Here is a 27397-nt window from a genome sequence, read left to right as displayed (position 1 = left end):
CAAGAAAGCCATGGTATAGTTCAGCAGAAATAGCACATGAGAGTAAAAGGATATTTGTTGCATGCGTGTCTCAAGCTAAAAGTGATAAATTACATTCAGAAATAATACTTAATGCATGTGCCACATGTTCTAAGTGACCCTGCGTGTGCAGGGGCGTTGGACTTGATGACCTCTAAAGATCCCTTCCACCCTTAAGCATTCTATGATTCTATGAATACTGATGCATATGTCGAATTTGTCCATTAGAATGTGTTCGTTATATAAAACATCCAATAAAACTGATTGATATCAATAGAAGCTCTTCTTTTAAAAGGAATAAAATGATTTAATATAGAAAAAAAAATCCCACGTAACAAAAAGTCAGCGGAACAGCTACGAATTTCTAACTCTCATCTGCATATCAACTACTGGACCGTTTTTTTTCTTTTTAAGATGCTGTACTTCTAAGCAGTACGACACACTAAAAATCAAAATTACCAAAGCTTCTAGGTTGTTGATAGAAAACATCCTACCTCTGTTCTGTGAACCATCACCCAGTTTCCATCTCCAGTTTGTTTGTGGAATTCCAGATAAGGATCCGACTTTCCAAAGAAATCCTGCATTTAAAGAACATGCAATTATCACAGAACAGCCCGAGGCATGAATGTCATTAAATGCTACTTTAAATACACTTAGATTAACAAGTAAACTTGTTAGGGAATAGTTAGCAAATAAAGACTTGTTATTATTCAGATGAAGAAATTCAAGTCAGATAATATTAGCACATATAAAAGAGATTAGGCAAACAGCACATACATTTCTCTAGTGTCTATATACTAAACATGTAACAATTTCAGCAAACTCAGAGTTACTTAAATGACTAAGTAGTCAGGGAGCTACTTATACTACAAAGTTGGACAGTAATGAAATGATGGATTTATTATTTAAMATATACTTTTAAATACAGTAATTTCAGCCAATCCAAAACTATTTAACATGACAGATTCAGGTACTTACAGTAAAACTGCAGATCTATGTYGGTAAATACACTTTTAGCATTTATTTTAATAAATTTACAGGTAATCAATTAAGAAACTGTTCAAATGAATGGATATACAAGAACTCCCTTATCTTTTTAATTAACTGTGAAGATTTACATTTACATGGTGAAATGCTGTTCTAGGAATATCCCTGAAATAGTCAACGTTACTCTGAAGTTAATCTTCATTTTTCTTCTAGAAAAACGTTAATGGACTCAATTACTTCTCAAAACATTAGAATTAACATTCTAATGCTTCCCCTGTCACAGGATTCTAATTTCACTGCTTCATCACAGAAAGAGCAACCACTTAAATACCTTATTGTCCAATTTCCTTGCTTCTACTTCCAGTATAACTACTCTGTTATCCTTCACTTCTTCTGCTGTAATCTAGATAGGAAAGAAAGTAACAAAGGTCAYGTAACTTGTATTTAGAGGCCATGTCATTTTCTCACGTTGTTCACAAGATTCCTTGGAGATGTTTAAAAAAAAAAATTTACTCACAAATAAAGCATTAAGAATGGGAAAAAAAAAAACCCACAACACAATCTGCTTTGACATCAGGACGTACTGGTACACGCACTGACGCTTTGCGCCATGAATTCTGTCCATTCCCTTATGCTGTCAAAGATGCACACAAGGAGTTTTTCAGCTGCAGAATTGGGRCAACCTTCCCCTTTGGTAACAAAGGAATAATCTCTGCAACCAMACTCTCAAATGCTGTAGACACTCCTTCTACCACTGTGAATTAGACATGCTATGTTTAAGCAGCAAAATAAACAAACGTTATGGATAAATKTTGAAAAGTGGTATTATCTTACCATGATACTGCCTTTTCCAGCAGGTCTGCCATTTTTGAGCACTAATGGTTTTGTTAAAGTCTTGTTAGAAACTATCTGCCAAAACAGAAGTTCAGTATAAAGCATTATTATTAGAGGAATCAAATCATTTTTTCATATGCAGGAAATGAGACTGTGAGGTATTTTCACATTAAGAATGCTTCCTTTGTCATGAAGATGACAGCATTTATTTCCTATTTTCTGCTACAGATAGATATATACCTGGTACACTTCAAAGTTAGAAATATTCACATGATGCATGAATGAATGAATATTGAATTTCATGAGCAGAATAAAACACCTTATAGCAACATAATACACACACAAGGACAACAATAGTATCTTAAATTACAATCTTAAGCCATTCTCAAGTTTTTCAGAAATACCATTTAGAGAGATGCAAGTCACATTTCATAAACAGCTTCAGCAAACATATTTATAAAMACAATGTGTTTGCTATGCAAATAACCATCAGCCTCTTCTTGTAGAGTTTCTAGTTGATTGTAAAATTACAATTTAGCCTTTTCAGGCAATGTTTTCACAGAAGACTYTCTACTCATTCTCTAGGTCTTTCTTTATTGCACAAACAAATGACTACTTTTAAATTGTTAATTTAATTTCACAATGCCTCCTTTTTCCGAACACACTATAAGTAAAAATAATTATAGTGGTGGAAAAATTGAGAAGACACTCCTGAGAAGAAAAGCTTTCTATAGTTCTACTAGAACTTAAAAGAAGCTGACAGGAGAGTAAAGCGTTAACAAGTGACTGAATTGCAGGAGCTCTGCCAGTGTGGCAGAAAAGAGATGCCGAAACTTTGGGAAGCAGGAAGTCCTGGGGAGGAAGGGCAGTCTCGCTTCAGTCAAATTTGCAAACAAAGAACTGATACATTTCCAAAACGCTCGACAAGGGACTGAAACCCGCCTCCCTGGCGGTGCAAAGCTGATTATATGGAAGTCCCCTGAAGATTCTGCAAGGATCGCCTTATAAGGCTGACTGTAGCACAGCAACACATCCCTTCCCTAARGGTATACAAAACAGCACCTGGCCTCGACGAGTAGAGCAGGGATTAGGAAGGACAAGTGATCAACTCTTCTCCCTACTCTGAGTTTCCCTCCCCTCCCTTTAACCTGGGACAATTGGTTAACGTGACTGCTTATAAGGTTGAGAGCCCCCTATACCCTCAGGGTAAAGAACCGCTAGCATTTTACTGGAACAAGCAGTGTGCTCCATTAAGTTCTACTAATTTTTAGTTGCTATTTACTAATTGATAAGACCATCCCTATAACAACATCTACCATTGCCTGGCGTGATCATTATCACAAAGATCTTGTGCTGGTGAATAAATTCAACTAAACAGAACCTAGTACTTGGAGCCCTTCTCGATTATTTTACTGTGTCCTTTAAGGAGCTAGAAYGACAACATGGGAATTACATTGCGAAATTAGGGTGACATCAACAGCAGGTACAACCAGAATCACTGCTTGCCTTACATAGAAGGCAATCATTATGAAAATTAAAATGGCCCTTGTTTGTCATTCTAATTTAATTCATTTATTTCTGGGAGTATACAAATAAGAAATTAAGCACTAGTGTAAATAACTACCTATTATTATGTTGTGCATCTTGGCAGTCCTCTTACATTTAGATAGCTATCTAGGAAGCAGATTTTAGAATACATTTTAAATAAATACCTCAAGATCTTCGTAAATAAGAGGTACATAGTGAACTGAACCTGGGAAAAAGAATTCAGTTTTCAAATTACAGTATCCTGTCTACACAAGAACACAACGATAAGTATCTAAAGCTGTTTTTTTAAGATAAAAGTGATTAATGATTTGCACTAGGTTTGTATTTTCTTAATTACAAAGGACTGCATACTTACTTGTCCCAGTGTACATTCAAATTCTCCAAGGAAATCATCATCACTCAAATCAAAAGTCTTGTTGTCAATGTCATATATTCCAAATTTAAGTTTCTGAACAAGCTCGAAATAATAATCAATGACGAATTTCTTGGCAAATTTTGGGTTCAAGGAATTCTTAATTCTTTCTGTCCGATCAACCTAGAGTTAAAAGAAAAAAAACCCATCACTTTAGCCAAAATTTTACTAGTCARTTCAAACAACTACAATAAGCTTCCAAATGACTTAAAGGCCTTCAGAAGGATTTTCTTAGTTAAAATAGACATATATGCTGATAGGCCTTTTCAAATAAAACTAACCACTGAATGTTATAAAATCTGCTACTGTGAGTCAGAGATATTCAAGGAACTGTTTCTCTTTGTTCCCTGTAAGAACTAACTACTCCCGTGTTGCAAAGACGAACATAAAGGCAGCATATTTTCAAAACCAAGACACAGTTTTGGAGTATTGTATTTTATAAAAGCACACTTAAGCACTAGAAGACTTCTGTCTGTGCACGTATGGTTAAGGGAAATAGTATTAAAAACAGAGGAAAGCACTCCTTAGAAAAGAATTCCTAGCATACTACCTGTATACCTACTGCAAACATAATCTAGCTAGGACTGGCCAGACAGTGGCCACAATGGTGAATAATTTTTTTTAAATAAAGTTTTATGCTCCTGTGTTTGAATAGGTCCAACAAGTTAGGCTCTATTCTCAGGATCACATTTTACCTCATACCACTGCTGACCACTTGTGTTCTGCAGCAGCACACACAACGGGTCTGACTTGGAACCGACATCTTTATCCAAGAGATTCGTGCAGGCGACCGTCAGCTCAACCTTCGTCACACACTGGGCTGCCATTTTTTAAGCTGGAAAGTAGCAATAAAAAGTCACCATTAAAAATGGATTGAAAAAGAAACCTTGGAAAGTTCACAGTGCATTGTTCCTCTAAGTGATCATTAGAAGTATTAGCCTGTTAGAGGGTGTCCTGGGACTCTAAAATGCCATCTTAAAGATTTATGATGTACTGACATTAACAAGAAAACTGTCATACTCTCAGCTTTATCACAGAGAGATAAAACTTCACTTCAAAGTTTGCACATAAGAAACAAGATCACGTTTCTTAGAAAGCTGGCGGACCCATGTGGAAAACAAGACACATCACCAGAAAAGCTTCTGACAACTGACAGTAAACTTTGTCATACACTTTCAAGACAAGGTTTTTAGAATACTAAGTAAATTTCAAGTTACAACTTGTAAAAAAATACACGTGTGCAACATTCTTATGACAAAATAGCTTTTAATAAAATTTTAATGAATAAAACCAGATCACACAAAATACTTTTCCTATTTATTCTCTGTAAAAAGACATGAGATTGGCAGGACTGGAAAAGTAATAAATGCTTATTGTGAGCAAGAGGAATAGATGATCGTTCCTTAAATATCTTTCAGATGAAATATAATTTTTCTGATAGGATAAACAAAACTAAAGTCAATTAAGAAATTAGGAGGAAGAGTTCCTTCTGAGGGCTCATAAAAATACATCATGAAATAAAGACTTTCTCATATTTCCTTTGAAGCAACTCTCATTCTCCACTGCAACTCAGCATATACTAGCAGCAGATAGGTATTTTCTTTACATGCAGGAGGGCCTTTTCTAATACCTCTTTGGGAAGGGAGCCTCTGCAGTACAGTTGCCYTTAACTCAGTACTAATACTTCACAGAGATCCACCTGCAAACGCAAACTGTTTTAGGAGCTCCCAAACCACTTTATCCTTACAGCAATCTAGAGGAAGGATCCTTCTGGATTAACTACCTTGAAAAAACATGTGAGGCAAAAAAAAAGGAGTAAGGAAGAAAAGGCACCTGTTTCTATCCCATTCACCTCCATCACACACATTTCAGTGTATCTAGATCTGAAACTTTAGCCTAACCTTTCTCGTCTCTTCACTGTATTTATACAATTTTCAGGGAAAGGAATTTGTTTGGGAGGGAGGGGATGAAGGGAGGGGAAGGAAGGGGAGAGAGGAAGAAAAAAAGAAAACTGCAATCAGAATTTCCTGAGGTTTCTTACATTTCACTTAACCATGTTTCATATACTGCCTTTCCTATTTTGCTCACTTAGAAATGGACCCTTGAGGCTGCCACCAGAATATGAATAATCTGTAATGCAGCCACTGCAATGTCCCTGCACATGCATTATTTATAGGAGGCACAGCAGATTTACAGAAATACTGCTATACCTCCCAAGCACCTAAATGTGATTCCATCTTCAAGCATCCTTTTCCCCCTCTAWCTTTACCAAATTTTGGTTACAGTCTTTGGGATAAAAAGGGGGGGGAGGGGGGAAGTGAAGTTCCAAGTATCTAAGCTGTTTTCAAGCCAATGCTTTTGAGCCTTAGAAAGCATATCTTTAAAAATATTGTTCCTTTTTCCTTGGGTCTCTTTTTATAGAGACATTTTCCATTCTTTACTCCTCTGGCTGCYAGACAGGACTCATTAAGGGCCACTGGCCTTGCCCAAAGGATCCAGGGCAGAGCTGAGCCTGAGTCATTATGGTTGTTTCCAGAAAAGCAAGTTTATGCTGACAAAAATGATATTCTAATCTCCAGTGATGCTACAACCACACGCACAAATGATTTCCTGAAACAAAAGAGAATTCAAACTTGGACAAGGTCATACTCTCAAAACGGTCAAAATTCTCTTCATTGAAACTCTAAAGAGTAAGGCAAGTATTATTTAAGGTTAAGTGTCTTTTCARAAGCTTTCATCACATTTCTTTTGTTAAGTACTACTTTCAAAATTACTAGTAAACAATGGACAGAAAYAAGTCAACCTAAACATTTGATCAGTTAATATAATTAACTTTTGTGTTTCCCACTCCTCCCCATTTCTCTTATACTAGATGCTCTTTCTCACAGAAACATTTTGTAACTTCCTCTCCTCTGCATTTCTGTCTCTCTCACTATATATCTAATCTGGAAAGAGAGCAGATCTTGCAAGAGAGGTGTGTGCAGACAGCATCCTTTAGCATAGCAATCAACAAACTGCTCCATATCCCTTCACTGAAATACAAATGCTGCTGTTTGAGACATGAGACGGTTGCTAGCAGCTAAAAGACAACTGTTTGAATTAAAAAATGAAATGAATATTGAAACCCAAATATAAAAGCAAAATCTCTCAAGTCCTGAGATGGTCCTTTATGCTGTCCATCTCCAGTTTTGTAAAATGCAAAATAAAAACAATACAAATTATTTCCCTCTGAGATTTGAGAGTATTAGGAATAAATATTTATATAACTCAAGAGGTCTGTAATATTTTTATAGCATTTTAAAGAAATAATTTTATTATACTTGAAAGAAAAAACATAATAATGCAAGACTGATGCTTGTACAGTATATGGCTATATATACACCTTGATTTTTAATAAAGATTAAAAGATAACAATATACTTTCCAGGGAAAAAGAAGTCACACTTCACTAACCCCAAATACACTATTTATGTTTGTGAAACTTTCACCTAGGTATAAACAACACRTATTTCTCAACATAGCAGTCATTACAGAACTTTTTGGGGTCATGCAGACACTTCACATAGGCAAAATCTAAGTCCTTTAAGTAGCAGTAGGGGCTCTGCACAGATTGTTTAAAATGTCAGAAACCCTCATAAAAAATGCACAAAGGGGAAAATTCTTCTCAGGTTTGAAAGGCTGTGTTAGCTGACACGTGAAGGACAAGGTGGTGATTGGGAATAGTCAGCAGGGATTTATGAAGGGAAAATTGTGCTTAACCAACCTGATAGCCTTCAACAAGGTGACTGCCTTAGCAAGTGACAGCAGAGCAGAGGATATCATTTCTCTCTGCTTCAGCGAGACTCTGGATACTGTCCCATAACATCCTTGTGCACAGGCTGATTAAGTGCAGGCTAGATAAGCAGACAGAGAGGTAGACTGAAAATTAGCTGAAATTCAGGACCCCAAAAGTTGTGACCTACAGCACGAAACGCAGCTGCAAGCTGGTCACCGAGACCAATACTGTTCAATGCTCTCCTTAACAGCCTGGATGAGGGGGCTGAATGCAAACTAATCAAAGYTGCAGAAATTTAAAAAGTGGGGAGAGGTGGCTGACACACCAGCTGGTGGTGATGCCATTTAAGGGACCTTGACAGGCTRGAGAAACAGGCTAACTAGGATCTCTGAACAAAAGGAAATGAACAAAAACCCAGAGAGGTTGTGGAGTCTTCTTCTTTGGAGATCTTTAAAACCCGCTTGGATGCAGCCCTGTGCCACGTGCTCTAGRTGACCCTGCATGAGCAGGGGGGTTGGACTCGATGACCTCTGAGGTCCCTTCCAACCTTYGGCATTCTATGATTCTATGAAAAGTTCTCCCCTTCTATGGGGGAATAACCTCATACACAGCTGAAGGTTAATCAGCTGGATAACATCTTTACAGAGAAAGACCTGGGAATCCTGGTGGACAAGTTGAACAGGAGCCAGCAAAATGCCCTGGGGGCAAAAGAGGCCAATGGTATCCYGGACTGCATCAGGAAAAGTGTTGCCAGCTGGTGAACAGAAGTGATCCTTTCCCTCTACCCATCACTGGTGAAGCAGCATCTGGAGTCCTGGCTCCAGTGCTGGGCAGTAGAAAAAGACAYGAATACGCAGGAGCAAGTCCAGAGAAGGGCCACACAGACAATTAAGGGATGGGAGCATTTCTCATTAAGAAGCTRAGAGAGCTRGGCCTGTTTAGCCTGCAGAAAAGAAGCCTCAGGATGGGGGTGTGTGKGGGGGGTATCTTACTATTTTTACCCAGGATCATGTCAAAGCAAGAGCATGATTAGGTCTACTGAATATTACAGATCCTTCTGCTCCAGCTGTCATTATCAAAGCAAAACCAAGAATCAAGGATTAGCCTTGTCCTGCAGTTTTACTTGTGATAATGTTCTCTGAATTCTACCAATAACTGTACTAAAGACAAGCTGTATCCACCAAATAAGCCGACCTATGTCAGCTTTTACACAGAAACTGTGAACACAGCATTCAGCTTGAAGGAAGGACACAAGCCTCTTCTAATATAGCACTTAGGAACTGTCAGATTGCAACAGTCACATCAACACTGCAACACCAGAGGAGAACACAGGCTGGCCCTGATGACTCTCCAGGGTAGCATAATTCCATAYCCACAGCTACAACTGTTTGAGTCAAATCTGTCAAGCAGAAGACATAATTACATAAAAACAAAAGATCTAGTAATGTTAGCACTACTCTAAGCAGGGTTTGGTAATAAGTCTCAAACCTGTCCTGATGCAAGAAAGCTGCTGCTGTCATAGAACATTTACTGTCTTCTATAAATTACAAATGACAAGAGAGCAAAAATCTGTGCTCACTCTGGAGCCCTGATGAACAAGGAAAAAGTAGGAGAAATATTTCAGAACTTGATAACACAGTATGTTTTTGATCAGCTAATCTTCCAGATACAGATGCTACAGCACTGAAGTGAGTTATGCAAACAGTCATCAGAATGAAAAGGCAGTACCATGCACAACTRGTGATCTGATTCTCCCAGGAAGATTAAGTATTTCCCAAGAAACTGCACAGATGACAACACAGAAACAAATAAGTTATGTAAATATGCTATAAAAATCAAAGCCTTGAAGCAATTCTAATCTTGAAATAATAAAAGGGAAGCCTTACTTCCTGAATGCAAAATGAAAGCCTCTGTTAGTCTTCGCTCTTTTAGACAAGACCAGGACACCACTTCTTGCAAGCAGGTATTTTTGTGGTGAATGGCTCTAGGCCTGTGCTTCTCCCCGCAGCAGCCGCTGACACAAAGCAACTGCAGGACTCCTTGTGACAGCCATTTTTCCACTGAGGGGTCTAGTGGTGACAATTTATGACACTACACTCTGTGTGTGTATGTATAGACACACCCACAGACTCCAATATCATACCATATATGTAAAGTGGGTATTTCCAGAAGAATATTAAAAAAAAAAGTAACATCTCAATTCCAGAGAGACTTCACAAGATCTACCATTTTATATAGTTTTAAAAATACCAAGATAAGCTTATAACCTAATTTAATCACTGCATTTCAATGTTAGAGGCTTCTCTAAAAATCCTACCTTCAAATAACTCTTCGCTTCTCTTTTTCTCTTGCTTTACAGGCCACACTGCTGATAAACTCTCCTGTTGCATCAGCTGCTGTGCTTATAAGCTAATTAATAGAAGCAGCTGAAATTAATGCCTTAACTCAAATTGTTCCCTATATATTCTAAAGCTCACACTGACTCTTCAGTATCAGCTGTATCTCATCACATTCACAACCCTTCATGTATTAAGGAACTGTATTGTTCTTAATTGAACATGTGGAATTAAGCTGATAAATATAAGACCCCTGAGCACAGAGCCCACTTTACTGTGGAAAAGGCCTAGCAGAAGTCAGAGCTAATATTTAAGGAGTCCGTGATATATGAGTGTGTGTGATGGTAGAATTTATTTTCTCTGTGGGCAATGAATCATCTATTTACATAGGCTTCATCGATGCTGTTCAAATATGTATGTGCTGGACTGGCCACAACACCAGAGTAACAAGTCAAGCAACGATTTATAGATAGATTCTATATATAAAAGCTTCTCATTAAGTTATTTTGCCAAATAACATATGTGGAATTCTATTTTTAAAAATCCCACTGTATGGGATTATTAATTTTGACTTCCAGGACTCCTGTTCACAAAATTACTTTGAAATTTCTGAAGACCCCTTTGTTGACACTTTTATTCGTGAATACACATGTTTACCTATTAAGTATATATTTGATGTCAAGTGTTCTTTCCAGCATCAGTATCCTTTCCACACAAAGCTTTTAATAAATGTGGGTGATATTTTGATCTGAGCTAGCTGAACTATAAAAGTTAATATTTAACCTTGAACAAGACAATCAATTAACAAACATGTCCTGACCTCTAATATATTTTACTGGATTAAATATACAGTAAGGGAAAAATGGGTTTCTTGTAGATATATTTTATCAGTCACTTCCTTACTGAAAACAAAACCTTGCAATCTGAGCAGTATCTTAAACCATGTCTTTTTAYTTTAATGTCTATGTACAAGGGTACTGACTTTACACTATTAATGGTTGCTGGAGGAAAGAAAAGSGAATATATAACTACATCCTGCTAAGTTTTATGGCACAAACAAGATGCAAGCTATCACATGTTTTAGACTAATCCTTCTTACAGTTCATTTCAGGCCTGGCATGTTGTGATCACACTTCACTGTTACAAATGCCAGTTCATAAAAGTGAATCTTTGATAACTTGCCTGGGCACCTCTCAGCAGAAGACTAAAGCTTCAATAAAAATGTACAAAAAATATGCGATAGAAAATGAAAATTAAAACTAATAATTGCCACTCCCATATAACTATGAAAGTAACAGGACCAAGTACACCCTATTTCTTATTAAAATGAATAATCTGTTGGGCATCATATTCRTCTACGTAATGAAAATTCATGACAAGTCTATAGCCATTTACTGTCACAGAACAAAGTACAAAGTAATTCAGCCATAAAAAGAGAATTCAAAAATAAAAACACCTAAATCTTTAAGAATAAAGACCAGATTACTTTGCCCTTCTCATTCAATGCTCTTTCCAAAAGGTGACAGTGTTTTACATTGAGTAGACTAAAATCTGTAGCTTGCAAGCTCCCACCTATGCCTTTGCATTAGGAAACTTCCATTTTCCTATGCTCTTAAAGATTCCGCAAGATGATACACAAGAAAGAAAAGTTGAGAAAAAAACAAACAAACGAGACACCTATACTGCACTGGTCCAGGAATATCATTCAGTACAATCCACAAAGCTGCTTTCCAGGTACTCACATCCTTCACTGACTGCTCCTGGGAGGCATCATAGGTTCTCCTCATATACATAATGCAGTGGCTCTGAACACACTCAACAAATCTGCCACTTCCTATAATTCATCATATAATTTTACAAGTGCTCATCAACTAACCTGAGGATTTGCTGTAATGCTCCTGGGCGCGAGGAGCACCAGGGCAGGCTGCCGCCAGCACAACAACTTACTCGGCTGAATCCTAAACCACCTCTGGGATCAGAAAGTGAACTGATGCACCAGAGCAGTCACAGGACGGAAGCATCTACAGGAGGCGGCTTCTTTTGGCAGCGGAAGGAAGTATGGAGCAAACAACCCAAATYGTTAAGGTCATTTCTTAAGCAGAATCTCAGACCGGGCAAGCCAGCCCCAAACGGCCTAATACAGGGGCCATTTGAACACTTAATARCAACATTCTAAAACCCCCAAACAGCAGCAGCACATTTAAAACAGCATTTAAAAATGAAGCAAAGATATTAAATGTAAGATACTGGGAATCAGAATTCTATTTTTTGTTTGCCTACTTGTTTCAAGAGGCCACAACACAAATTCAAGGCTAGAAGGGCCTTTACCCCAGGGGCAAATCTTCAGTGTCAATAGCACTACATAGCTATTACAGCATACGTTACTGCAGTTTCTCTATAGCTTTAAGTGTTGGAAAAACACTAGTGTCTTGGTTGCAATACAGCCAGTGGAATCCCAATGCAACACAGACGTGCAGTAAAAATCTCTGGAATATCTTGCAGATGACAGCAGCAAGAACTAAACTATTACTTGACTTACTGGAATAGAACTTCTGTTTTTCTRTAGTTTTCTATAGATGAATTCTGACATATTTAATGCAAACAAGTTATGCTTTTTGGACAAACATAATAGTTTCCTCAGTGCCACAACAGACATAAATACTTCTGTCTTGTTCCTCCTGCTTCTGCTAACAGACAAGACTTACTTAGGGATGAAAAACGAAAAATCTCCTCTTCGTTACATACCCAAATTTAAAACCTTACATAAAAAAGGAGAAAAACAAACACACAAACAAAGGAGCAATGTTAATCACTAAGTCTGAATCTCACTTCTTGCACCAAATACGCATTTTTGTGCTGCCACAGAGGTACCTTTAACACTTGAGCTCCTGTACTCCCCAGCAGAGAGTGGGCAAAACTCTACCACCCCCGTGGGAACGAGGAGGACAGAGACCCGGGAGCCTCCCCACGTTACCTCTACGGGGGAACGAGAGCCGAGAGCGCGCAGAGCGGCCAAGCTTCGCACCGAGCGGCGCCGCGGCCTCCGACCGTCCCGCGGGCGGGGAGCGCCCCTCGCCTAAAGGGCGAGGGGCGCTCCCCGCCCGCGGGACGGTCGGAGGCCGCGGCGCGACCGTTACCCACCCCCYACGCGACCGTTAGCGACCGTTACCCCCCGCCGCCCCCTCACCTGTCCAGGCCGCTCGGCGCGGCGCTCCCCCCCCGCCCCAGGGCGCATGCGCAGAGTGCCGGCAGCGGGGCCGAGTGGTGTCATGGCGGCGCTGGCGCGGCCGCTCCGYGGCGCCGTCGCCTCCCTGCGGGCGCTGCCGCCGCTGAGGGCGGCGAGGGGCGGCGCGGGCCGGAGCGGGGCTGGCACCGAGGTAGCCCGGCGGGAGCCCAGGACCCAGCCGTGGTTCCCTCGGGAGCAGCGGGCACGGGGGTCACGCGAGACACGTATCGCCTCAGAGCCTACGGAATCCCTGCGTGCTCCCGGAAAATCCAAGCTTTTTTTCCCCCCTTGTTTCTTGGCGTGTGTTTGCTGCTCTCCTTGCTTTGCTTCAGTCAAGTGCTTAGTTCATATTTTAAAGCATTATTAGTAGATCTCCTTGCTGGAAAGCTTGGAAAGAAGCAAGCATGTTGATACTGTGCATTTATTTATCTGTATTTTTATATATTTAACATACAAAAGCCCTCTCTTGTGCTAAGTCAGAAATACCATTATAATTTTCTGCAATCCAGATTCCAAATTTCTGACTCGTAGAAAAAAATCATCGTAATAATATTTATTAATGTRCATTTTATGGTTTCCTGCAGGTGCTTGGAAAAGGCTTCAAGAGGGGGGTTGTGCTGTCAGCAGGGTCYTTCCTGGTTTATGAAGCCTACGGGCTGATTTCCCGCTTTGCAGAGGTCCACGCCAGCTCCAAGGGTAAGTGTCTCAAATTCTGAGGTGTGCTGGTCATTCCGTGGCAAAGTTGTTGCTTTTGGTGACAGGATCGTGAAGGGAAACTGCATTAGGCTGTAAAGTTTCCCTGCTGTGATGGACGTGTTTCCATGTTAGGATGCTTTCAAATTAAGTCAAAATTTTAAGGCTCAGTGGTGGTTAAACAAGCAGTTCTGTCAAATGGCACTGAAGGCAGGTCCAGCATCCTGCCTGCCCTGGTAGGACAGGACACATGCAAAGGAAAAGAAATACTTAATAAATACTCTTGAAGAAATAAATACCTAATAACTTAGCTAAGACACCTGGTGGGTGATGTTTTGAGAAGTGTGAGGTCTGAGCTCGCAGAGCCATCAAGGTTGGAAGAAGGTCTTGGAGATGCTCTGGTCCCATCCTGCCRCCCAGTCAGGGTCACCTAAGTCGTGTTGTCCAGGACCTCTCTGGAACATCTCTGAGCAAGGAGAATTCCCAGCCTCCCCTGGCAGTCTGATCCCCTGCCCAGTCACGCTCGCMGTAAAAAAGTTCCTCCTAATGTTCAGATGGAAGTGTTGTGTGTTAGATAGATTAACATATCTAATGAAACCTATCTGCAGTGTGTCTTAAGGAGCAAATAATGCAGTTCGGTGAAGGTAAAATTGAACATGTACTCTGGAGCCAATCTTAAAGACTTAARTAAATCCATTGAGATAGACCATTAATTATCTTTTAAGTGGTTAATGTTTAACAAAAGATGTTCAGAGCTGACGGAGTAAAAGAATTGCCCACGCTGCTTTGTTAATCTTCCTGGATTTGTACTTTTTGTAGAGCTGTGAGTAGTGAAGCTTTTTAGATGGAGATGAGAGGGTTCTTTTCATCAGTCTTTGATGGGCTGTTGTTCTGTAAATAAAACTTCACTGTGGTGAAAACTTCAGTAAGAACTTGGAAGAAGTGGGGAGGATCTTTGCAAAGGAGGAGTAAGTCCTATGTTTAATCACAGATGGAGGAGTAATGCCCAGGAAGTGGAAAGTGCTTATGCATTATTGTAAAGTCTAAAAGAAACTTAATCAAGGCTTCTGACTTACTAAATACTCTTCTGCCAATAGTAAAGCATGAAAAAAAATTACACTTAATAGCCTTGGAGTTCTTTCTCCTATACACTTACATACTTCATGGAGTTATCTACATGCTTCCATTTGAATATTCCTTTTCTCCACATTCTGTCTAATCTTGTACTACTATATGTTAATTGATATTGCTGRTTGTGGGGCATATTTTACATATATATATATACACACACTTAATTTTCTATATACTTAGTTTTATTTATGTAAGTATAAAACTAAGTACATGATAAATATAATTATTCCTACGTGTGTGTATATATATAAATTCAGCCAACTGTGAGAAATCTTACTGCACTATTTATATTGTTAGTGTCCTAAACTATTCTCTGGAATAAAACTTAGGATGTTGTAAGAACAGAGTATACTTCATATAATTAATACTGTAGAAAACCAGCCTCTTTTTTTCAGGTTCTGCTTTGTCCATTTTTATTTTTAGTGTTTTGAAAAATAAATGTTTCTGTAGATGAGTTATATTTTTTGGAGTCATGTATCTGTGAAAATCTTAAGCACTTCAATCATCAAAAGTTTAAATAATGTTTAATTTTGTTTTATTGAATAAGATATGAGCCTGTATCTGCAGCACTATTTTGACCTATGTAATCATACTGGGAATCATGAATATTTTAACAAAACTCTTTTTTCTTTTGTTAGTTTGTTTTAACAATACCTTTTGGATTTCTTTTATTTCTTTGTTTGTTATCTGCAAATTCAACACATTTCCTAATTAGGGAGTTGCGCTCCATGCAGTCTGTTGGCACTCATCTTCCTGGTCATTTTTTCTTTGCTATTTCTTCTGCTTTCCAGCTGCTCACCTATTGCTTCTACTGCCTGACACTTTGAGAAAGACACTTAATGTAACTCCATTAAACTTTTAAAGCTTCTTTGCCAAAGGCTGTTTCATAGCTGCAAGAGAAGAGCTCCCCAGCCCTGCTCTAGCTGTGGTAAATGCAACTTACCAGCCCTGCCTCACGTTAGAGCCATTGCTTGATTTGATCCCTAGGAACTGTGGCCTAAAAAGGAGCTAGTTAACTTGCTTTTTGTGGTTCAGCTGGAACATCTTGCTCTTAATGTTGTGTTTATGCTGTAATATACCATTTACGTGTAATTTGTTCTCACATTTCCCTGATTCTCGTTCCTTCTTAAGTAGAAGAAGTTGTAGAGCAAGCAGACTACCTGTATGGGAGTGGAGAAACTGAAAAACTCTATCACTTGCTGGTTCAACATAAAACTAGGTATTTGGCTACATTGAATATCCTCACGTTCTTTTGACTTTACTGTGCTCTTCTGTACTAGTTTTTCAGCTAATAGTTGAACTGTGGTATGTGGGAGAATCTTGCTTTCCTCTCTGTAAAAGCAGGAAAATACAGACCATTGGTATTTTTCCTCATGAGGGAAACTGGATGAAATGGACCTGCTTGTTAGCTGAGCACAGCTGTAGAAGCTGACGGTTGACACTTAGTTTTCACTGCTGTAGGGTTTTTTTTTTTGCTTATTTGCTTTGTTATTTCAAGAATTCCTTAAAATTTATTTTTAAAAAAAAGAATGTAACTACACATCACTAAACAATGAAAATTTCAGGAATTTAGGTTATTAAAAGTTCTTGAGAGTYGTTTTATTTTTTCATTGCTAAATACACTTTCTGTTTGCATTTGTCTCCTGTTAAGATTTATGTCTGAATGCAAACAGCTTGCTTGTAGTTATGTCATAGCTGTACAGAACACTGCTGATGGCAGAAAAAGCTTGGAAAACATCCTTCAGAAAGCTCTTTCCTCGGGGCATCAGATTCCTCGTAGAGCATTTCTGGAGGAAATGGAGATTATTTTTTTGTTCATTTTTGTTGTTACTGCCAGAAAAATATGTAAAACATGAAAAACAAAAGGAGCGTCCCTCTCTGTAAGGGACGTATAAGGGACCTAGTATCAGAACAGTACTTCCTATTCTGGAAAGAGTAATGGTCCCAGTAACTGCACTTAACATTTTTGTGACTCAGCTGGAAAATGAGTCTGCTAATTCTCTGTCATCCCATTGACTGTGGCAGAACTGCTGTGTTGTGAGTAGCAATGCAATTTGTTTCCGGATAGGAAAACTATCTCTTACTGATATTCTGAGCTTACAGGTGTGTCTTTGTTTGTTTGTTTCTGAGATCAGGTGTGAATTTTAATATTTTTGGTTCCAGCTAGTTTTGGCTTCAAAATTCCTATTAATAGGGAGATAAGATTTTTGTGACCAGGTACCAAGAAACACTGACATGTTTCTTGGCATTAAGTCTTTAGACTTAATTCTAATATTATAAAGTCTTYTGTCACTAATGAAAATAATAGTTGAATTAAAGTATAACAAGATGCAAGTAGTGTTTCAAAGCAGTTTATGAACAAAGTAATAACACTTCATCTGTACAAAATGGCCATAAAGTACCATACACCATTGTGTACACCGTAAATATACAAATGTACTGCTTCTTATGGTGATATGGCTGCTCTGTGTTTTTTTCACTGTTGTTCTAGGAAGAATTTCACTATTTAGCTACTACTGTAGGGATAAAGATACATAATGTGAAAGATGTATATTTTAAGATATGTAGCAAGGATAAAGATATGCGATGCTGTAAACATGAATGTGAAATCAGCAGAATACTGGAAAAAATAGTCTAGCAAAGAACAGAGAAGTCACAGTTTCCCTTCTTGCATTTCTAGTGGTACTGTTGAGTTTTTTAAATCTACATCTTCTTCAAGAAAGCAAAGTCCTGCCCTGCAGTGAGGTTTGCTCCACAGATCACAGTTGCATGACAGGTATCATTAGGCAGTCTGTAATGGAGGGCTGGCATCTGTTTTTTCTTGTTTGTTGGCTTTTTTGTTTGTCTGCTCTGATTGTGTATAGCATAGAATGACAGATGATCCACTGTTGTCTTCTCACCCTCTTGAAATAAGAATTAAGATACAGATTTTAGACCTTTTGTTACGTTGCTGCCATTATTATTTAAGAACGTTGGTGTTTTTGCTCACGACTAGCGAGGATGCGGAGCTGCTGTGGCGGCTGGCCCGAGCAGCGCGTGATCTAGCCCAGCTCAGCAGCACTTCGGCAGAGGAGAAGAAGCAGCTGGTTTACGAAGCCCTTGAGCATGCAAAAAAGGCACTCGAGAAAAACGAATCGAACTTTGCAGCACACAAGGTGAGCAAAGCAAAATGACTCAGCTGAAATGTTGTTGTCCTTCAGTTTCTGACAGCAGAAGCTTGGTATGAATGTCATTGTCATTCAGCCAAGTCCAACACAGCATTTCAGTTGAGAGTGAGGGAAACTTTCTTTTATTCACTTGCTTCTTTCTAAGATGAGACTTCAGACTTTTGCAGCTCATTCTTCTCTATATGGGAAACAGCAATTGGTTAAGTGCGTTCAGGACAACAGGGAGAGGTGACTAATTTGTGTCTTTGCAGTTGGTCTCTGCTCTGACATACCCAGGAAAACATTTCACACACCCAGCACGCGGTCAGTGCGCACACCAGCAGGTTTGCAGTGTGCCACCGAGAAGACTGTGTGCTCTGCTTCCTTCCTGCTCTCCTGCTCTGTCCCTCTTTTGTCTCCCCTCACCCTCTTTTTGCCTCTGCCCCGCTCCCTTTTTGCCTCCGCCCCCTCTTTTTGCCTCTCCTCCCCCTCCATCTCTTTATGCCTATTCTCTGACATGAAGAGGCAATAATGTAGTCTGTTTTTTTTTTATTTTTATTTTTTTTTTATTTGCATTTTGAGTAAGGGCAAGTCAATTCATCKCTCTGTGGAAACAAGCAGGTTGCTCTGCCATTATTTAAACATTTCATAGCAACTAGTGCTTGGTTGTTATTGGTTCTGTTTTTGTAAAAAAATGTTTCCTATTTGATTGTAGTGCTTTATTCAATTTTTCTGTGCTTTTGATCACAGTGGTATGCAATTTGTATCAGCGATGTTGGAGATTATGAAGGAATCAAGGCTAAAATTGCTAATGCCTTTGTTATCAAAGAGCACTTCCAGGTAAGGTCATTTAGTTGGGGGGATGGATTTTTTGCAGGGAGGAAGGGGTTTCTTGGCCACGGAATCAATGCCTAATACATAGATGAATGGAGTTGTGAACTGATTTTCAGGAAAACTTTCAAGGGTGCTTCTGTTCCTATCCCCTGAGGATCTTCTGTTTTCACGTTATTTTTTTATTCCTGGAACTCTGCAGCTACCAGGAATGTAAATTGCTTCCTGCAGTAAACTGAGTCCATATAGAAGAGAGTGCTTGGATTAGCTGAAGTGCTTCTGACTCCTGTTAGGAGTAATAAAGTGTAGTTGAACTTTTGAGAAATGTATGTGTGACTATACCTGTAGCTGTGGATTGTGTAGCAATAACAAAAACCAAACATTGATTAGGAAAAATGGCTGCTGATTTGGGTAATATCACCAGAAATTACAGCAAATTATGAGCACAGGGAATCTCCTGGGGGACTCTACTCTTACTGAATGCAAGTGCTTTAAATGCACTCATGTCCTCAGTTATTTGGAGGTAGATAGATGTGCATTAAATCCTGTACATGTTGAAGTTCTGCACATGGTTAATCTGGCTCAGATTAAAAAAGAAGTTTACCTGTCTTGTATAAACACACACATTTGTATCTGTATTAATCTCTGTGTGGCAGAACAACTTTTAACATCTTTTTTCTCCCTCCCCCCTCCCTAGAGAGCCATTGAACTGAATCCAAAAGATGCTACATCGATTCATCTTATGGGCATTTGGTAAGGCCTTATATTTTCAAGCAAATGTCAGTTTATGACACAGAAAAAAAAATGTCCCGGATTATAAAACAGCTGAGCAACTTGGACTGTATTGGGGAAGCGTTTGGGATAATTGAGCAGCTTGTTAAGTAGTTGATACAAATATGAGAACTGTCYGGCAGTGTATGATGAGTTATGTTGACAAGGTCTGGCTGTTCTCTCTTATTCAGAAGATGGAGCTGTATTTGGCTTTGTTTCCGATGTACTGTATTGAAACATAGCACCTTMAGATTTATGAAGGGATTGGGTGCTACCTGTCAGCGAGCAGGTGAGGGGCTGGAGGTGTAACTTTCCTCACAGGTAACACAAAGGTCTTCAAGACATGGTTGCTTTGGCCATTAGAATATGTCCCTATCCTACATTTGCAAGTACTGATTACCAAGTCCCAGGGTTTCTTTATCTGAAACTGGGATTTAGTGTCACCAGAGATTGGGTTGGGTTTTGTTTGTCTGTTTTTCTTCCCCACCTCTTGCTTACTTTCTGTTGTGCATTTAACCTGTTGTCTTGGTGTTTCCGATAGGGAACCTGTAGTAGCAAAACCCAATAGAGGGAATTTCAACTCAATTTGTGTGTTCCCAACCTGCCCCCCAAACCTACTGTGCTGTATTTATGAATCTTTTACCTCCTCCTGTGCTGTTATGCACAGCAAAGGTTCTGCAACACGTTTCTAATCACTGTGAGAGAGCAAGAAGTATGAGTAGTGTCATTTTAACATTTACCCTGGAGTGTCTTAGGTATTTGAAGCACTTAGCAAATGTTTAATTCTTTCAACATCTCTGAGATAAGTGACTGAGTAGAGTAATGCTGAGTAGAAGGGACTAGCCTAGAACACAGTAGTTTCTTAGGTCTGTTTTCTTTTCTATAGATTACAGTATTTGGAGAATATACTGTTGATCTGCTTCTGCACATTAATAAATGCGAAGAAACAAGGCAATACTGAGGTCAGACAATGATGTGATTGTTTCAATTGTTTTAAAAACAATAGYACACACGTGGTAAAGGGTTAAAGCACTACAAGGGTCTCCTGGGTCTCCAGTTCTGTCTAATGCAATAACACTTCCTCGGAATGAGGCACAGAAACTGCTTGGCAGAATTTAGCAGCAATTTTAGACTTTTTGCAGTTGTTTGGTATGGCTGTAACATAGAGTTCTTGCATCCAGAACTTCTAAGATGACTGCAGGTGTCGTGGTTCTTGGTAAAAGCAGTTGGTCTGACATGTAASGTCAGGCACAGTACCAGGCCAGAAGAGGAGAGAAATGCGAAGTGCCTGCACAAATGTTTCCTTCCACTCCAGGTGTTACTCCTTTGCTGACATGCCGTGGTACCAAAGGAAAATAGCTGCAGTGCTCTTTGCGACGCCTCCCACGTCCACATACAGAGAGGTATGAAATGTATGAAACGACACAGCAGTGTTTCATGGATTATCTGCTCAGGCCGAGCCTCGCTGCACAAAGCCCACCTTAAAGTGATGAACAGCGCAGAGGGTTTCTTGTACAAAACTGCTAGTAGATTTTGTGAATATCTGTCACCAAGAGTAGCCTAGAACTCACAAAATGGGCATGAATTTGAAAGTTTACAGCTATCATTAATAAAATGAGAATATAGGATGTCTATCTAGGGTATCTAACAGATGTATTAACTAATTGCCTATACAAAACTCCAGTTAGGAGTAGGAAAGTTTCTGCAACTGCTGCTGTAATCTTGATTTGCTAGTGGAACAATCAAATATTTGGCCCACAATGTTTTTGTTTTTGTTTTTTTATGAAGCTGAAGTGTCACCAGAAAGTAATTTTAAAAGGCAGCTTCCTTGCCTGAGCAGTCAGTTCTCATTGAGAAAGAAAGCAAAGCTGTCAAGAATGTCAAGCTTGCAAGTTTGGTAGAAAATTGGTCTCAGAATACCAAGTGTCAGTTGTGATTTTTAGTAGTGCAGAATCTTACCATTCCTAGCAAAAAAGCTCTGCAGTAGAGTGGCTGCAGAAACAAAATTGTCATAGAACTTGTGGTAGAGCCATATTGATAGCAAATTTGTGCAGTTTTAATATGGACTGTTTTATAGATCCTTCCACAACAGGGAAAAAAAAAAAATTAGTGTGTTCCCTGTAACATCAGAAAGAAGTGGAAATGGAGTTAAATTTCTGATCTGCATTATGGGAAACTCGCTGAAAAGTGTTTTTCGTAAATGTTCGCTCTCAGAGGAGAATGCTAGCCAGCATTCCGTAAGAATCAGTAAGTTCTAGATGAAGTACTTGTCCACGCTGGTACTCTGAACAAGGTTTGTTTCATCTATTAAATTTATACATGAGAACTGGCTGAGAGGCACTGCAGAGAAACTAGAAAATAGAAATAAAATTCACAGTGATTGCGTCAAGTTGAAGACGGGAAGTAGAACATGGAAGAATTGGGGGAGAAATAATAAGACACTGTGCAAATGCACGAGAGGCTACAAATACAGGGAATAATTGACTAAGCAGCASTTGTGTTGAGAACATTGGTGTTTGGGTGCGTGCTGCCCCACCAACCGTGTGCTGGGCGTCACGGACTGAAAGACAGGTCGCTCTAAGCTGTGCTGAGAATCCGCAGGGCTTTGAGTGGATTGTTGCGTTCCATGTGCTCCATTTTAAGGAAGAATTTTCCTTTTACAGGCTCTTCGGTATTTCCACATGGCAGAAGAAGGTAATTTGGTTTGTATTTTTTTTTTTTTTTTTAAATACATGATGACTTGAAATAATGCATTAATCAAGGCATGTAACCTCAAAATTCGGTTCCAAATCTCCAGCTTTTGCCTGCAAAAAATCGTGTCCAACTGAGGGTGGTAGGAGGGGAGCGAGGGTTGTCTGACCTCAGTGGGCCCAAGCTCTGGCTCCTTGGGCTCCTTCTGTAGCTACAAACCTGTCTGCTGAACTGCAAATAATAGGGACAGAAATGATTGAAATGAAGTCAATGACTGAAAAACTACCCAGCAAGTCTGGCAGTGGTTTTGAAGGAGTCATTACAGCTCATGTCTGCACCTTCCTGCCCATAAGCAGCTGTCTGTGACAGAGCAGTCCTCTGAGCGTAGGCCTGGGTAGAGCTGACGCTTGCATGTGGTCTGGGTGGCCGGTCCCAGCCCCACAACTGCCAGTGTTTTGTCTCCGGGCTTTACACTGAACAACTGAGAAAACCTGTGCTCTCCCAAGCATGAGCAGTAGGCAAGACTGGTCTTTTGATAACAGTAAGTAACTAAAAACGCGCCTCGTAAAAGCAACTTCGTCAGCTTCTGGGGGAAAAAAAATGAGAGAGAAAGCTGCTCCAGACATTTTTGTTGTTATTTTTCATGAAACCAAAGCTAGTGTCATCTGTCACTTCATGTAACAAAAGCTGGTTTACCTAATTTGAAGATGCGCCCCTTTCTTCTCTTGYGGATTCTGCTAAGCTGGCTGCACTTCTGCTTGCACCTCCTGTGTCCACCAAAGCATAGACTTTACAAAAAGCAGCAGCTGGTGCTGTGCCTAGACTCCCCATTTCCCATTATCACAGGCTTACTTTCACGTACTGTGTTCATTTAACTACTTAAGTTACATGAATGCAGTACTTAAGAGTGTAATTAATGTACTTAACGTACGAAGGTGTAGCAAGCAAAACTTTTACATTGGCTTCCTAAACCAGAGTGGTATTCATCTTTCCTGAAGGAAGTGTTTAAGGGAGTGATGTTGTCATGACTTTGATGGTCTGCTGCTCCACTATCATTCAWACCTTTTTTATTCCTGTTTCTGTACAGCTGATCCCAATTTCTACAGCAAGAACTTGCTCTATTTGGGGAAGACGTACCTGAAGTTGAACAACAAAAAGATGGCTCTCCTGTGGCTGAGCAAAGCCAGGGAATATCCTGCACATACAGAGGAGGATAAACAGGTAGGAAGTTAAAAAGTGTGACAGTGTAATCATGTTCTGGAGTCAGCGTGTGTGATGTTAATGGCAGTGAAGCATGCAAAATTTCTGCAGAGCAAGCTGTAATTGAGCAACTGTTGCAGGATTACATCCAGACACAGACTGTGTTGTGTAATCTGAACACAAGGGTTGGAAGCTTTCTATTAATAAAGGATTGCTATTTTTTCTGTGTGTGTTTGTTTTTAGTGGTAATGTTTATTGTTACCTTAATTATGTTCAAGTTAGGGCAGCTAACCTATGCCTCTGCTGGTCACAGAAAAACTCAATCTGTGCTTAAACTGAAAAGGTAAATGTTACATTTTAAAAGACCTAAATAAAAAGTCTCCAGTGGAATCACAAGAAGAAAGGATGGATGAAGGAAAACTTGCCAGGTCCCTGAAATCCAGCCTTGTGTTTCCTGGTGGGCAGCTGGGGAGAGATTCATTCCCCCTGCCCTGTGGCCAGGAGAAGCGACGCGCCCGGCCCAGCAGCTCTTGCTCCGAAGCACCCAGRTCCGGGCAGGCCCGGGGGTGGCTGCTCCTCATCCACTCACTGCAAAGCTGCAGTGTGAGAGCAGCCTTTTACTGCTACAGCAAATACCCAAGGTAGTTGTGACATTCCGAATGTCCTTTTTGTAGGAAGGGCTTCAGTTGGATCTTGTAGCGGAAGGAACATCAGTCAGGCTTTTCCTTTTGTAAGATTCAAACTGATTGAAGTCACTCCCAGAGTGCAAGCTCTTCAGTAGCCTCTTTCAGTAGAGGTGTGAGCAAGGACTCCTTTCATCCACTCTTTGGGAAGATGTGCAGGAATTCAGTAGCTTAAGGTAGGCATGAAATTAGTTCTTTCAGCAGGTGTGAGTGGATGTGGTTGCTTGTTTCTCAGATGCATTCAACAGTCTTTCTTCCCYGAGGAACTGGGCAAAAGCCAGGAATGGTCTTTGTGCAACAGCTAAGCCCTTAAACCACTCAGCTGCTGCAGCAGTGGTTGGGCTGCTGGTACAAGCTGGTGCATATTTGCTTTTCTAGAATGTTATAAAGCTGTGGAGATAGGAGGTGATATCTTCATTCTCTGGGTAATGCTACAAAATTGGTGTCAAAAAGAGRGAACTAGACTTCAGTRCTGTAGTACTACAATCGGCTGTCTCTGCCTTTGGTCTTTAGGCTGATAACCAGAAATTTTCTCCTTTTCCTCTAATACCTGACTTAGTGTCTGAACTGCTTTGTTAAGGCTTTTTCATTTTAATATTGATGCTATTTAGGATACTCAGATTTTATTTCGTTTAGACAGAAGCCCTGAGTAAAGGAGTCTCTCACTTTGCAATTCTGCGTTGGCTTTTCTTTACTTCYGAAAACCCACAGCTGGCCAGGTAGGGGCAGAGAGAGTAACTCGCTCCTGTTTGAACAAAGAGTCCATTAGTGACCTTATCTAGGCTGAAAACAAAATGAATTGCTACGCTTCAGGCACTGGTTTAAAACAATGTATTGCCACTCATAGTCATGTTGAACATTTATGCTTAAATTACAGAATGGCAACAACTATGAAAAGAAAGGGGACTGATTGTAGGAGGGCAGTAATGTATAGACCACTGTGACACCTGTAGGTGCTTGCAGGCTAAGGTCTGCTGGCAGAGCCTTTCTGTATATGGCATTGATTCCTTATTACTATATTATTTTCTTTTTAGGTACAGAAAGAAGCTCTGGAACTGCTTAATTCTATATAACAAGCAACAAGACACTGGGAAGTCAGCACCTCAGGTGTGACCAGCATAGGAAAACAAAAAGCAAACAAAGCAGATTGCTACTTATGTTCTCCTGGCTCCCTTTAATAAAGATAGAGCCTGAACTTATCTTTCACTAATTTGTTTTATTACATGTTCATGTCTGTTGACATACATGGGAATAAAGGGCTTCATCGATGAGTAGCTGGGAAGARACTGAGAGATTCTGAGTTGGATTTCTATATTTTTCAGCTGTAAGTTCCTAGGTATAAAGAGTAATAAGAAACAGAAATATTAAATAAAAGAGGTGTATGGCCATTACTTGGCCATTAAGCTGTAACTAATTTCTGTAGCACTCTTTGCTGTGTGATTCAGCTACCTTTGATACTACTGTAATGTACATTAATAGTTTTAGATTGTGCAGCCTTAAGCAGAAGTCTGTAAAACACTAGCAACCTTAATTCCTGTACACGGGACTGCAAGAAGGGCTGAGCAAAAATGAGCAACCACAAAAGGTGAAGCAGGAACCCCCTGCACTTCCCTGCAAGAAGCAGCATTTTGTGACATTTGATCATGTTCTGCATTTTGAATGGATCTGAAATTCTGAGACTTTAGTGGCCAAACCAGGGCTGCTGGAAATACACCCTTCTGCCACTAGCCCGTTATGACCCCGGGAATGCATATTCTGAAAACATTAGGAAGACAGGGCTAAAACACTGAAACCAGTTAGGAGTAAAGCTTTTAAGATAACGTCTATCTTTTCCCCTGATATTTTAGCATGAATTTCCACACAAAAGGAATTAACCTAAGTTACATACCCCACACTGAAAATTTGCATCAGGAATATTCAAGATTTTCAAAAAACATTCTTTACTAACAGAAAAACAGGACTTATGAAAAAAAAAAATCCTGTATAGTATTATCAGTAGCAACTCTAGCAGCCTAGAATTATAAACTCCTGGTGTTCCTTTCACTGAGAACCACATCATGACCTACCTAGGGGTCAATGGATGCAGGTGCAAGGAAAACCAAGTGGCCCTGTCACAAGCCACACTTCCAAGCCAGCGATAAAAAGTCACAGCTGAGCAGCTTTCCTTCTCACCTCAAATCATGAAGCTAGTTAAAAGCTGCTTTTCTCCCCTTCAGTGTAGTAAATTCCTGAATTTTGATGTAGGACAACACGAGGAGGTGCTCAGCGCCCTGCTGTCTGGGGCTGGATGACACACAGCGCACCAGAGCCGCTGCCGCAGACCGGGCAAACGCTCCCGGCAGAAGCAGGTTTGTGCCTGGCAAGTGTGTTCTAGCTGGTGGCAGCAGCACCTTCTGCATCTTTTTTTTTTTTGCCCTGAAAAGGMGCATCTCCATAGGGAGGAAAGCTACCCAGGCACCAGGTAACGATCCTTGGGAGCTCAGGAAGGAGCAGCTGTCAACTTCCTTGCAGGAGCAGACTGAATTAAGGAACTACAGCGTAGCTCCATCAAGTACCATCATCCTCATTGCGGCCCTGGCCTGCTCTGAGCCTTTATTCAGAGCTCTCTTCCTCCCTCCTCCCAAGTACAGCTGCACTTTCCATACATACAGATGGGAGCAGAAAAGAGTTTCCATGCATTACTACTAAAATTCCTGGTTCTGGAACACCCACCTTAGGCATATGCCCACACAGAGACCATTATATGTGTTCTYGTTTTTTTCTTGGGAGCCAAATGCCTTTAGTCAGTCATTTGAAGTTAATTCATGGATTACATACTACTTAATATAAATGTACCGAAGGCCACAAGGTACTGCTTTCTGATATCCACAGGGGAAAACTACTGCACTTTGGAGACACCTAAAAATGACCAAAACAAACCAAGTGCATTTTTGCCATGTGCTGACTTTTTTTTTCTCTCCTTTTATTTTGTTCACTCACTCACAGATTCACAAGATTCAGCAGGTGGTAGTGGGTCACCAAGTCACTCRTTAGTGCAAATCCACAGAGTTCAGCTAGATGACATTGAGCCCTCTTTATCATTTCTCCACMTAAACCACACAAGCTGCTGCTGCCCA

The 27397-nt window shown here is 40.0% G+C and overlaps 2 protein-coding genes across 4 annotated transcripts in view; one reads left to right on the top strand and one right to left on the bottom strand.

Moving 5' to 3' along the window:
* CPNE3 (copine 3) overlaps nt 1-13125 on the bottom strand; it is a 29636-nt gene extending 16511 nt beyond the window's left edge. The window contains exons 1-6 of one of the 3 annotated variants that reach the window (XM_026054527.1): nt 13097-13125; nt 4495-4634; nt 3743-3922; nt 1840-1914; nt 1337-1408; nt 513-596 (exon numbers count right to left, since the gene is read on the bottom strand). In XM_026054527.1, coding sequence (XP_025910312.1) covers nt 513-596; nt 1337-1408; nt 1840-1914; nt 3743-3922; nt 4495-4626 — 543 coding nt within the window. In that variant the 5' untranslated portion in view covers nt 4627-4634; nt 13097-13125. Of the gene's footprint in view, nt 1-512; nt 597-1336; nt 1409-1839; nt 1915-3742; nt 3923-4494; nt 4635-9890; nt 9941-12883; nt 12947-13096 lie in introns of those variants that run through there. The other 2 variants (XM_026054526.1, XM_026054525.1) reach the window with 2 other exon arrangements.
* Nucleotides 13126-13142: 17 nt separating this feature from the next.
* Nucleotides 13143-26130, top strand: RMDN1 (regulator of microtubule dynamics 1). The gene is made up of 10 exons (XM_026054557.1): nt 13143-13286; nt 13720-13831; nt 16091-16178; nt 17955-18114; nt 18856-18945; nt 19634-19689; nt 21023-21110; nt 22371-22401; nt 23486-23619; nt 25316-26130. Exons 1-10 carry the CDS (start codon nt 13143-13145, stop codon nt 25352-25354), a joined length of 942 nt encoding a protein of 313 aa, XP_025910342.1. The 3' UTR covers nt 25355-26130.
* Nucleotides 26131-27397: the final 1267 nt, after the last annotated feature.

The sequence above is a fragment of the Nothoprocta perdicaria genome, unplaced genomic scaffold (assembly GCF_003342845.1).
Source record: "Nothoprocta perdicaria isolate Ctin4 unplaced genomic scaffold, notPer1 scaffold_122, whole genome shotgun sequence".
NCBI lineage: Eukaryota > Metazoa > Chordata > Aves > Tinamiformes > Tinamidae > Nothoprocta > Nothoprocta perdicaria.
Note: the sequence above shows the minus strand (reverse complement) of the source record. Positions and strands in the feature narration are given on the sequence as shown.